At 52.7% G+C, this 12,681-nt stretch overlaps 1 protein-coding gene across 1 annotated transcript; it reads left to right on the top strand.

Annotated features, from left to right (window-relative positions):
* Nucleotides 1–1,433: 1,433 nt before the first annotated feature.
* MON1A (MON1 homolog A, secretory trafficking associated) lies at nucleotides 1,434–12,681 on the top strand. Its single transcript, XM_061397536.1, has 6 exons — nucleotides 1,434–1,709; nucleotides 7,486–7,625; nucleotides 8,895–9,380; nucleotides 10,347–11,112; nucleotides 12,142–12,289; nucleotides 12,382–12,681. Exons 2-6 carry the CDS (start codon nucleotides 7,499–7,501, stop codon nucleotides 12,520–12,522), a joined length of 1,668 nt encoding a protein of 555 aa, XP_061253520.1. The 5' UTR covers nucleotides 1,434–1,709; nucleotides 7,486–7,498; the 3' UTR covers nucleotides 12,523–12,681.

Genomic DNA, 12,681 nt, shown 5'->3' on the forward strand with positions numbered 1-12,681 from the left:
AGTGACAGAGGTGCTATCTGATAGAGCTGATGTGCTTGAAAGCAAGAGACTCAAAGAAACCCTGAGGTCACATGGAGACTGTTGTGGTTGGTTGGGTATGTTAGAAATCTTTAAATTTGTCTTCTTTGGGGATCAATTCTATGGGCTGAAGCTTCTGGTTAATGGAATGTAGTCAGCATATTTCTGTTCAAATCAGAGAATATGAGATCTTCTTGGCTTATACTCTTGTAATATGGCAGGACTAGTGAGAGTAAAACTGTATCAATGATATTTACTCTAAGGGAGGAAGCCTGTCCTCCTGAGCCAATGAAGAGAAAAATTACTGAATGACCTGTGAAGACAAGGATAGCTAAGGAATTGGGCATTTTCTCACATATTCTTAACTAAAAGGGAGGAGAAAGCTTCCCGTAAACTATGTGCATGAGTTTAATAGCCCTGAGCAAAGCCATCTCTCATAAAAGGCCACAGCTTTTTCAGTGTCAGTCACAGTCCAGTTTGTGGACATGGGCTCCAACTGGCAGCTGTCTGAGACTGTAAGAAAAGCCCCGGGGGCAGGGCTCCCCCAGTTCCGGTATAGGACTGAGATGGAGACAGGACATTGCACTGGGGTGCTTGGAGCAACAGGGATAATCAGAGGAGTGACTTCAGACTTTCCTTCATCCCTAAACTGTTGGGTGAATTAACATGAGGCTATTAAGTAATTTAATTGCTTCAGAGACACATGAGCAGTATCGTTGTTAACCCCTAACTTGATTTCTTTAAAGTACTCTCCAAAAATAAAATTGTTGGGAAAACTTTATGTTGTCCTGTTTGTTTTTTAAATCACTTTGTCTCTAGGAAATCACAAATGTTCGTAGGAGAGTTTCCTTGCCCTGGCAAATCACCTGGGAAGTTTTAAAAAAGATATGGATGTGTTAGTCCATCCCAGTCCAATTAAATCAAAAGTTCCAGGCATTTGTGTGTTTTAAGTTCTCCAGGTCATTCTATGTGCAGAATTGAGAACTACCTTTCTAGAGACTCATATATTAAAATGTGATTGAAAAGATGTCCTTTTAGCATCAAACCGTGTGCCTACATCCTTTACAGCCAGTGTGGCCGGGCTCACTTATGACATTTATCCAGCCCCCAAACTTGCACTGTCCTTCCACAATTAGTGGAGGAAACTACGCTAGGGAGGAAAGAAAGTCTCTTTTCCTCGAAGTAAACCTCTTGTTCGCTAGGGCAGAAGGTCTGGAGAGTTTGGGCCTGCGGTCCACCCGGGGCTATGGGTTTGGGGAGGTGTCTGAGCTTGGCTGGGACCCTGCAGAAGGCGGAGCGGGATGCGGGCACCCCTGGCCTGGGTCAGGCCCAGCCCGGGGCTCTGCCCAGACCCGCGACCCTCCCCACCCCGCGGCGGCCGTGCACTGCGGACTACATTTCCCATAATGCACACCAGGGGCGGGCAGGGCCCGGCCCAGCTACTGGAGCCGGGCCTCCGCCGCGAGAGGCCGGCGAATGCTGTCTTCCTGAACCGGCAATCGGCAAGGGGCGGTGGGAGGGAGTGGTGGCCTGCGCCGTGGCCATGTCTGCGTCCACAGGGGGCCGTGGTCCTGCGAACCTGAGCCATCAGTCTGGGCCGGGCCGGATACCCGTGCCCTCCCGGGGGTCCGGCAGAGGGCAGTGACCGGCAGTCTCCGTGTTCTCCCCCTACCCCCTTCCCCGAGAAACAGGTGAGTCCGACTGCCAACCCACGTGGCCTGGGGGCGCCGAGAGACTGGAGAGCTGTCATCTTTGGAGGGAGGGGCTTGAAGACGAGGCCCCTACCGTCTACGTTGCTATTTGCGGTAGGAGGACTGGGTCTCTCTAGGGTCCCTTAGCTGGTTCCCAGCTGGGGAATACAAAAGCGAGGCCTGGAGCTCTTCCTTTGGCTGGAAGGACAAAGTCCTATAGCGGGCAGTGGCCAAAGAGTACCCGCCCACACTTAACGCACACAGATTCGGCCGGGCAGAGTACTCTCAAAGATTGGCAGAGGTTGACTGGTGGGTGAGCAGGCAGCTTCTGAAGGTGTCTTGCGGCTTGGGACTTTGCTCTCAAGGGTGCCCTGGCTCGGATAACCAAGCTGCCTCTTGTACCTGGTGAGCCACCCCTTTCTGAACTGAGTTTGCTGCGGGAGGGTGAGCAGCCTTTGTCAGAGAGGAGAGTGGTCACCACCAGTGGCAAGTACCAGGCTATACTCTCACCACGGAGTAGACATCCTCCTGAAGCAGCTACAGCAGAGCCTGACCTGGACCCTGTCTGCCACACAACCAAGCACCCTGGCACCATTGTCCCAGACCGCCCACTTCCCAAGCATCAAGGCAGATTAGGGCACTATCTAAGCAGGAAGAGGGAGCAAGAGTGCTAGGGAGCCAATAGGGAGGGGTTCTTGCCAGGCCTTCCCACTCTCCAGACCAGGCACCTAGAGGAGGGAGGCATACCAGAAGGGCTCATTGAGCTAACTTGTTTGGTGACATTGCTCAAAGGCACAGCAGAGCACTTCTGGGGAAAATAGCAAGCCCTGGGGGCTTCTGGAGAGACCGCCAAAGAAGGGGCCCCATGGGAGACTCTGGGACCGGTTCCAAGAGACCTCTCTTGTTTAACTGCTTCAGCCACCCAGGAGCTTCTGCCACACAGGTTATGGCTCCAATAGGGTTTGGGGTGGGGTTTGCTGTGAGCCATTCACCCTCTCTGCCTAATTTTTTCCCGTGTTAAGTGTCCAGGGAACTGTTTGTTTCTTCAGGGCTTTTGACTGGATCCCCAGATTGGCCTTGGAGATCTTGAGGTACTGCATGGTCTCAAGTGGTCGGGGAACTGTTCGGAATGAGGTGCACACTAGCCCCAAGCAGCTGACCCTGCCCTCACTCCATGCAGGTACCATGTTGAGTACTACTCGGTTATGCTGGTATTCAGCTCAGTTACCTGAAGTCTAGTGGGGTCAGTGGGAAGTGGGGCCTCAGTACACTGGATAAGTGCTGTGGCCCTTGTTTGAGTCTTTGAGTCAGAGGCACAAGACTACAGAGCAGGAGCATGTGGCAAAAAGGAGTTCAACTTGGGAGGGATTTCTGGGAGCAGCAGAGAACCAATGGTCTGTCCCGCCACTTCAGGATGGAGAACCAGGGAGCCTGGAGGAACTCCCAGCCCTAGGCCCAAAGGCATCTCTTTGTCCCAGCATCACAGATGGGTCATTTCAGGTCAGAGCCCACCTAGCTTCACGAGGTCAGAAGCACATTTTCCCAGGCCTGTTCACTGAAGGCCTGGCTCAGGATGAGCAATCTCTAAGGCCTAATTTATATTCCAGAGACCACTGGACCTGTGTATAAGTGCAGGTGCACACGGTCTGAATGTTAACTAAACATAATCATGATATACTAAAGACAGCTGAGTGAGTACATGCCTACTCTGTCTCAGAGTAACCAAGCTACATACTTTATCTCATTTAATCCTCACACAACCCAGTGAATCAATGCTATCATCATCCTCATTTCATAGGTAAGAAAGCTGAGCCATAAAATCAAGTCAGGTTAATCCTGGTCCCTCTGACTCGAGAGCCGTTTTTTTCCCCCAAACACTGAGGACAAGTCTTCCCCACAGGCTGGAGTCTCCTCAGGCTACATGGGAGCTGGGTGTTTTTTGAGGAACTTTCACCTTCTCCCTTCCAAAGTTATTTATCTGACAAGTGTTAATTAAAATCCTCCTGCCTATGGAGCTGACATTTTGCGACAGCTCACAGGGTGACCTTCGATGTAGAAAAATAAAATAGGGCTAGGGAGATAAGAATCCAGGATATTCCAGGAAAGCCTCTCTGATAAGGTACCTCTTGAAAGCCTCTCTGATAAGGTACCTCTTGAGCATCAACCTGAAGGAAGTGACAGAGTGACTCATGTAGATATTTGCCCAAGTAGTGAGGTGGGGGGGCAGGAGAGAAGTAGAGTGGTACGGTCCATGCAGAAAGTTCAGCAAGAGTGAAGTTCTAAAGTGAAAGAATACTCAGGAATTACGTTTACACTATACTTGTTGCTGTTTAGTCACAAAATTGTGTCAGACTCTTTGTGACCCCCATGGACTATAGCCCACCAGGCCCCTCTGTCCATGGGATTTCCTAGGCAAGAACACTAAAGTGGGTTTCCATTTCCTTCTCCAGGCGATCTTCCCAACCCAGGGATAGAACCCGCGTCTTCTGCGTTGGCAGGCAGATTCTTTACCGCTGAGCCACCAGGGAAGCCACATTATACTTAAGGAAAGCCATGAAGTCAGTGAAGCTGGGTTGAAGCAGAGCGAGTAGGGGCAAGAATAGGAGATGAGGCCGAAGAAGTAATTAGGGGTGGTGGTGCGGGGAAGCACGTGTGCACAGTGGTTCTTGTACACCACTGTGAAGAAGCTGGCTTTCTCACTGGGTCAGGTATGACTGTTAAAGAGTTGTGGGCAAAGAAATTACATGGCCTGACTTCTGTTTCAAACCAATCACTTTATGTGCTGTGAGAAGGACAGACTCACCAAGGACAAGGACAGAAGTGGGGAGACTAGTTAGAAGCCCGTGGCAACCATCTGCCAGAGAGATCATGTTGGCCTGGACCAGTGTGGTAGTGGTGGAGGTGATGAGATTGGTTAGATTCTGATTGCAGGTGGTTTCCCCTGAACATCAGTAATATGTTTCATGAAAGTTGGACATTCTGTCCAGAATCAATAACTTTATATCTGTTGCCCACCTTTTTTTTTTTGGTCATTTAACTTTTTTTTTTTTTTTTTAATTGAAATACAGTCTATTGGTGATGGATAGGGAAGAAGGGAACAGTGATGATCTGAGGGGGAGGCGACAGCTGCTGAAGCCATGTGCTTGGGTAGGTGAGATGGGCTGGAGTGGAGGCGTTAGCCCTCAGTGGAGCCAGGATAGTGCATCTTCAGCAAGAAGGAAGGCAGAGTCTGGCAGGTAAGGTGAGGTGGTGGTGGGCAGCTTGGAAGTTCTCTTTGTGACTTCAGTTTCCTCAGTGAAGTAGAAGGAAGGTTCTTACTGATAGAGCTGAGAGTGAGCATGGGAGAAGATGATGGAAGCTTAAGAAGAGAGATGATGTGAAGGTATCGACTAGGGGAGTGGGCAAGTGAGTACACACAGAAATGTGGGGCATGTGCACTTAAAGCAATGCTTCTGGACCCTCTCCTTAGAAAAAAGCACATCCCAGTCTAGATCTCCATCTACGGAGCCAGGTCCAAAAGCCCTGGCTCCCCCTCTGCCTGCATCTGGACAGACTCATCTGTCTACAGTCATTCTCTTTACACAGCAACGCAGACCCCACCTTGACTTTTACGTTAGCTTGTGGAATAATGGTCTACAGGGTTCCTGGTATTGGCTGTGTCTTCTTGCTCTAGACCTGGACATGCTCTAGTTGCCTTCCCATCCACTGCCCCGGGCTCTGTGGTGTTGCGGTGACTGTTTTGGCCTGTTTTGGCTTGCTTCTCTTGGTCTCAGTTTCAAAGGAGACCTTTCTGGATGCCTCCCCAGGTTTCTGTTGAGGCCACGCAGTGTCTTAATTACTCTGGCCTTTTGTCAAACAAGGTGGCCCACACCTTGGTCTTCTGGGCTCTGACCCTCGCTGGGAACCTCACTCTTGAGTGCCCTGGTGGACAGGCTTGGGTGGGCCTAGAAAATCCCCAAAGGTAGATGTTCTCCCAAATAAACTTCCTTTCAAGGTTACTCAAAGCACACTCTGTGTGGGGTGATGCTGTTGGCCAGTGGTCCCCCCTCTTAGGCCGTGGTGCTCCAGGAGCAGTGTGGGAATGGCCATCAGGCCAGTCTCTGGCCCCTGCCTCCCTGTCCGTCTGTTCTGCACATTGAGCTTCTGTAAAAGATTAATTTGAAGAAAGGATCCCATGGCTTACCACAAAGATGACAAGAAGAAGAGCTTGAAAATCAGTTCTTTTAGTCAAGAGGGTGGTCAGAAAGAGAGGTCTGAGATACAGATAAGCTGGGGCTACACCAATGATAGTGATGGTGACGCTGCTTCCCTAAAATCACTCCTTTCATGAACGTTTTTGAGCACCTGCCTCATGCCAGGCTCAGGGTGGGGTCATTTACCCAAGATGACAGAGCTAATAAAGGGACAAGCCTCAGTTATTCCTTGTGGACTCTGCCCCAGGAGGGGCAGGGTCTCCTGTGCTCACACTGACAGCAGCCCTGCCCAGGCCCTGGGCCTGCCTGCAGTGCCTGCCTCATGAGTCCCTGGCTAATCTCTGCTGCCCTTCTAGCCCAAACAAATCTGTCTCCCCTAAAGGGTCAATGCCTCAGATGGAACCTGTCTCCTGTAGATGGTATGTTGCCTGCCAAATGAAGACCCTTCAGCCTGTCATTTGGGGCCATAGCGGCTGAGCCTCAGTCCACCCAACTTCGTTATCCCTGACATCCACTCTCGGCCACATCCCCCTGACCCTGAGGCTGCATCTCTCCTCAGTGTCTCCTGCAGAGACCAGGCTGCATCTCTCCTCAGTGTCCATCAAATGGGCACTGAGAACCCACATAGCCATAGTTGGTTTTGACTGGAAAGGGGAGCCCTGGTGCCTTTCAATAGATGCAAAATGCAAGTGGAAAAACAAGGCTCAGGCCTGAAGATAAGCCAGCTTGCTCTGACTCACTTCTTTCTTAGCGCTTAAATATCAAAAGGAACTGATCGGTCAACTCGAGTTTTGAATAGAGAAATATTTATGGTAGGATGTACAAGGGAAAATATCAGGATATAGAATGGTTTCAGTTCCCAGCTCCAGCTCTTCTTTCCTGTCTCAACCTTGAGTGAGGAGGTGCTTATACTCTCTCAGCTGCAGTTCCTTCACCTGTAAAGCTAGCCTGACAAGAGTGCCTCCTCAGAAGGGAGTGATAGAATTGGATAAAAATCTACATAACCTTAGCATGCTACTGTGGCATTTAGGGGGGTTAGCTGCTATTATCAGTTTATAGATAAATACATAACATTTTATATACATTGTTTTAAAAAAAGAGTAGAGGGAATTCCCTAGCTGTCCAATGGTTAGGACTCCGTGCTTCCAATGCAGGGGGCATGGGTTTGATCCCTGGCCAGGGAACTAGATCTCACATGCCACAGGGCGTGGACAAATAAATACATATTTTTTTTAATTAAAAAAAATTTTAAAACACTAGAAAGAAATATACTAAGATGTGAACAGTGAGAGATCCTGAATGGAGGGGCAGTGGTGACATTTCTTTCTTTTTTTTTTTTCTATTTTCCAAGTTTTATACAGTGAATAGATACCATGTGTTCTTCCTTTCATAATCATCCAAAGAAGCGCATGCTTTTTTCGAAGGGCAAATATGCCCTTCTGAATACAGAACCTATTCCCTAGAGGTCTGAGTTACTTGGGTCCTGGTGAGGGGTACTTTTCTGTACTTAAGCACAGTTAATTGTGCCAGTGAGCCCTGCCACTAGCACCTTGCCCTCAATGATGCCTTTGTTTGCTCCACAGGAGAGCCCAAGGGATGGCCGCTGACATGCAGAGGAAGAGAAGCAGCGAAGGCCCCGATGGCACGTTGGCGCCTTCCGATGGGCAGAGTGTGGAGAGAGCAGAGAGCCCCACACCAGGACTGGCCCAGGGGATGGAGCCAGGTACGGGCAGGGTCCTCGGGCACCCCCAGCCAGCTCACAGCCAGAGCAGCCTCCTGGGCAGTCTCGATTTCCAGCCACTCTTTTGCTCCTATTCATTCATGCACGTGTTCACTCCCTCACTGACTATTTGTCATGAGCTGGGGATACTGGAGGGATCCAGGCTCAGTCTGCCTCCGGCCTTCCTCTCCACTTAATGTTGTGCCATTCGCCCTGTGCTATCTGACTGCCCATGTGGGCTTTCCTCCTCTTTCCTGGGTCTATAGGTCCCTGCCTGGCTCCCTCTCCCTCCCTCAGCTTTCACCTTAAATGTCATCTCCTCACCAGAGAGGCCTGCTCTGACCACACTCTGTATAGAACACTAGTTTTATAGGGTTGTATTTGTGTGTGTAGGTATTGCCCATCTCTCTCATCCACAAGATCGGGAGCTCTTTGAACACAGAGCTGTGGGTACCTGTGTTGTACCCTGATGCCTGGTACAGTGCTGAACTCATAATAGAGACTCAAAACTTAACTCTTAAACTATTTTGTACCAAAAAAAAAAAAAACCTCAGTAAAGGAAGATCAACCTGGTCTCTGCCTTGGAGGAGCTGCAGGCTAGTGAGAGCATTCCACTGGAGGGGGTTCAGAGCTATGGGTCCCTGCATGGGCCTGGGGAGGCATCTCCCAAGGAGAGAGATTCATTGAGCACAGCGGGTATTACATGCACAAGGTGAGGTACTGGGCACACAGCGATGAACAACCAGGTTCCTGCCCTTGAGGGGGAACTCCACTGCAGTTGTGGGGAAGGGCAATAGCTGATAGGTGCCCCATGAGAAGTCAAGGAGCGGGTATATGATAGAGTGCTTGGGGCTAGGGGTCAGGTGACAGGGACAACTAACATCTTTGTTGAGAGCTGAAGTGTGACGGGAGAGCTGGTCTGGGAAGAGGTGGGGAGGCTTCCTGGCAGAGGGAACAGGAGATGCAAAGGCCTGGAGGTAGGTGAGGGTATTCAAAGAGCAGAGGGCGAGGGACTGTGAGATGAGAGTGACAGGGACAGGCAGAAACCAGCCACCACCTCAGCCTGGAGGGGTTTGGGTCTTATTCCCAGTGTGAGGAGACCAATGAGCTGTAAGTCACATGACTTGTAGCAGACTATAGCTGGAGGTAACAGTGGCTTGCCTCATCACAACTGCCTCAGGCAGTCAAGCTAGAGTACTGTATGGGGCGCTGTGCTGGTGAATCAGTCTGCCAGCAGGTACCACTCTAAGCTCCAGTGCTTTTGGCTGCCAGGTGCCGGACAGGAGGGCGCCATGTTCGTCCACGCCCGTTCCTACGAGGACCTGACTGAATCAGAGGATGGGGCGGCTTCTGGGGAGAGCCCCAAGGAGGGTGCTGGGGGTCCCCCACCTCTGGCTACAGACATGCGTCAGATCAGCCAGGACTTCAGTGAGTTGAGCACTCAGCTGACAGGTGTTGCCCGAGACCTGCAGGAGGAGATGCTTCCAGGAAGCTCTGAGGACTGGCCAGAGTCCCCAGGGGCAGCCAGGCGACCAGCCACAGAGCCCCCAAGGGATGGCGCTGGCGAAGGGGATGAGGAAGAGGCTGCTGAGGCCTGGCGACGGCACCAGAAGCATGTCTTTGTGCTGAGCGAGGCGGGGAAGCCTGTGTACTCACGCTACGGGTCCGAGGAGGCACTTTCCAGCACCATGGGTGTCATGGTGGCCCTGGTGTCCTTCCTAGAGGCTGACAAGAATGCCATCCGTTCCATCCATGCAGGTGAGCCCCCTGGAGGGGGTGCTGAGAGGTCTCCCTGGCCACACAGTTCGTTCACACCAGGTTTTGGACCCCCAGGGACTAGAGGGCTGGGATATACTGTGTGACCAAGTCCCTCCACCTCAGTGAGCCCCAGGTCCTCATCTGGGAACACAGGGAAACAACACTGACTGCCTCATAGAGCTGTTGTGAGGTTCAAAGGTGGCTTGCACATGGACTTTGCCCTTAAAGTAAGAAGCCTGGGGAGCTGACCAAAAAATCACAGGTCTTGAGTCCACCCAGCTCTTGCCACTTAACTTAGCCCAAGAGTGTGTGGGTTTTGTTTGTTTATTTGAGGATTTTCTTTTAATTTAAAGAAAAAAATTTCTTTCCATTTTTTATGCTTTTTTTTCTATTTTTGTTTTAATTTATTAAAAAATAATTTATTTTTTTGGCACACTGTAGGGCATATGGGATCTTAGTTCCCCAACCAGGAATGGAACCCAAGTCTGCTGCAGTGGAAGGGCAGAGTCTTAACCACTGGACCACCAGGGAAGTCCCAAGAATATGTAAACACACTATCCTGAAGTGCTTCCTATGTTTTAGCTGGTCCCAGTCTATGAAGCCAACTCCCTGGTAGCTCAGTCAGTAACGAATCTGCTTGCAGTGCAGGAGACCTGGGTTGGATCCCTGAGTCAGGAACATCCCCTGGAGAAGGAAATGGCAACCCATTCCAGTATTCTTGCCTGAAAAATCCTATGGACAGAGGAGCCTGGCGGGCTACAGTCCGTGGGGTCGCAAGAGTTGGACACGACTGAAGCGACTCAGCACACACACACACACACACACACACACACACACGTGCCCGAAAGTGACAGGCTCCAGCCGAGAAAGCAGGGCTCTGAGGGTGCTGGGCCAGGCCAATCCGGGAGGGCTTTCCCGGGAGAGGGGCTGAAGCTGATGCCACCTCCATCCATCCACCCCCATCAGATGGCTACAAGGTAGTGTTCGTGCGCCGGAGCCCACTGGTGCTGGTGGCGGTGGCCCGCACGCGGCAGTCGGCGCAGGAACTGGCTCAGGAGTTGCTCTACATCTACTACCAGATCCTAAGCCTGCTTACGGGCGCGCAGCTGAGCCACATCTTCCAGCAGAAGCAGAACTATGACCTGCGGCGCCTGCTCTCGGGCTCGGAGCGCATCACGGACAACCTACTGCAGCTCATGGCGCGAGACCCCAGTTTCCTGATGGGGGCGGCGCGCTGCCTGCCCCTGGCGGCGGCGGTGCGCGACGTGGTGAGTGCCAGCCTGCAGCAGGCGCGCGCCCGCAGCCTGGTCTTCTCCATCCTGTTGGCGCGCAACCAGCTCGTGGCCCTCGTGCGCCGCAAGGACCAATTCCTGCATCCCATCGACCTGCACCTGCTCTTCAACCTCATAAGTTCCTCCTCGTCCTTCCGCGAGGGCGAGGCCTGGACGCCAGTGTGCCTGCCCAAATTCAACGCAGCCGGCTTCTTCCACGCACACATCTCTTACCTGGAGCCTGACACGGATCTCTGCCTGCTGCTCGTCTCCACCCACCGCGAGGACTTCTTTGCCGTCTCTGACTGCCGCCGCCGCTTTCAGGAGCGCCTGCGGAAGCGCGGAGCGCACCTGGCGCTCCGGGAGGCACTGCGCACGCCCTACTACAGTGTTGCCCAGGTGGGCGTCCCCGACCTGCGCCACTTCCTGTATAAGTCAAAGAGCTCAGGACTCTTCACCAGGTGAGGGTGGGCCTTGGGGACTCTGTTCGAGGGAGACAGGGGCGTGGGGAGGGGGCGCCGGTTGGGCCTGAGCCCTGATGCAGTCCTGAAGCTGACCACCCCTCTGGGAATGAGCCGACTTAATGTGTCTGTCTGACTCTGACCCTAGGGAACCCCACCCCCTATCACCCTACTCCCCATCAACCTAGACCTCTCTACTTCATTCATTTCCCAAAAGGCCTTGAAATATCCAATTCACCCAGGGAAGGAAGCTTTCACCGAGGTCTCCTGGGTTGCTGGCCCTGGAGCTACTCTGCCTTAGGGGTTAATTTGGTCCAGCCGGCAGGCAGGACTCCTCCACTTCCTCCAACAGAAAGCCTGGGGCTGATGAGGCCTATTCTATCCTCCTGTTACCCCCTTTTTGGTCCGGGGGGTTCCCAACTCAGTTCTCCTCCCGTCCTATCACTCTCTCTGCTAAGTTGCTAAGTCGCTTCAGTCATGTCCGACTCTGTGCGACCCCATAGACGGCAGCCCACCAGGGTCCGCCGTCACTGGGACTCTCCACGCAAGAACACTGGAGTGGGTTGCCATTTCCTTCTCCAATGCATGAAAGGGAAAAGTGAAAGTGAAGTCGCTCAGTCGTGTCTGACTCCTAGCGACCCCATGGACTGCAGCCCACCAGGTTCCTCTGTCCATGGGATTTTCCAGGCAAGAGTACTGGAGTGGGGTGCCATTGCCTTCTCCTCACTCTCTCTAGGACACCTAAACTCAGATTGGCTTCTCCAGAGGGAGGTTCCCCAAAGCTGCCATGAACTTGGGGGTGAGGGGAGAAGAGGGCTGCAGTCCCAGGGCTCTACCCCACCCCACCCCATGCCCACCCCTGTTCTGGGCAGTCTTCAGCAGGGAGGAGACAGTGGCTTGGCGGTGGGTGGGATGCATCTGGAAGGTAGGCCACATGGTGGAGTCTCCCTGGCTAGGAATAGGCATTTCTGGATTTCCAGAGAAGCCAGTGGGAGTCATTCCTTTGTGAACCCACTCCCCCATCTCCAGCCCTGAGATTGAGGCCCCTTACGACAGTGAAGAGGAGCAGGAGCGGCTGCTGGGCCTCTACCAGTACCTGCATAGCCGCGCCCACAATGCCTCCCGCCCCCTGAAGACGATCTACTACACCGGCCCCAACGAGAACCTCCTGGCCTGGGTAAGGTGGCCGTGCGGTGGGCTGGGCTGCCTCGGGGTCCTGGGCAAGGTCCTTAGACAACCTGGATGACCACCCTGTGCCCCCTCCTCCAGGTGACGGGCGCCTTTGAGCTCTACATGTGCTACAGCCCACTGGGGACCAAGGCGTCGGCCGTCAGTGCCATCCATAAACTGATGCGCTGGATCCGCAAAGAGGAAGACCGCCTCTTCATCCTCACGCCCCTCACATACTGATGAGAATGTGTGTGGGCGCAGCCCTCTTAGGCATATCGGGCTGTGGAAGCCGTGGGAGCCTCCAGGTGGCCCTGGCCTCTCTGCTCCCCCTCCCCCTGCTGCAGCAGGCAGCAACTGTGGGGTGGTGTGTGCATTAAAGTGCTTTGGGGAAGACACTGA

This window comes from Bos javanicus, chromosome 22 (assembly GCF_032452875.1).
Source record: "Bos javanicus breed banteng chromosome 22, ARS-OSU_banteng_1.0, whole genome shotgun sequence".
In the NCBI taxonomy this organism is placed as follows: Eukaryota; Metazoa; Chordata; class Mammalia; order Artiodactyla; family Bovidae; genus Bos; species Bos javanicus.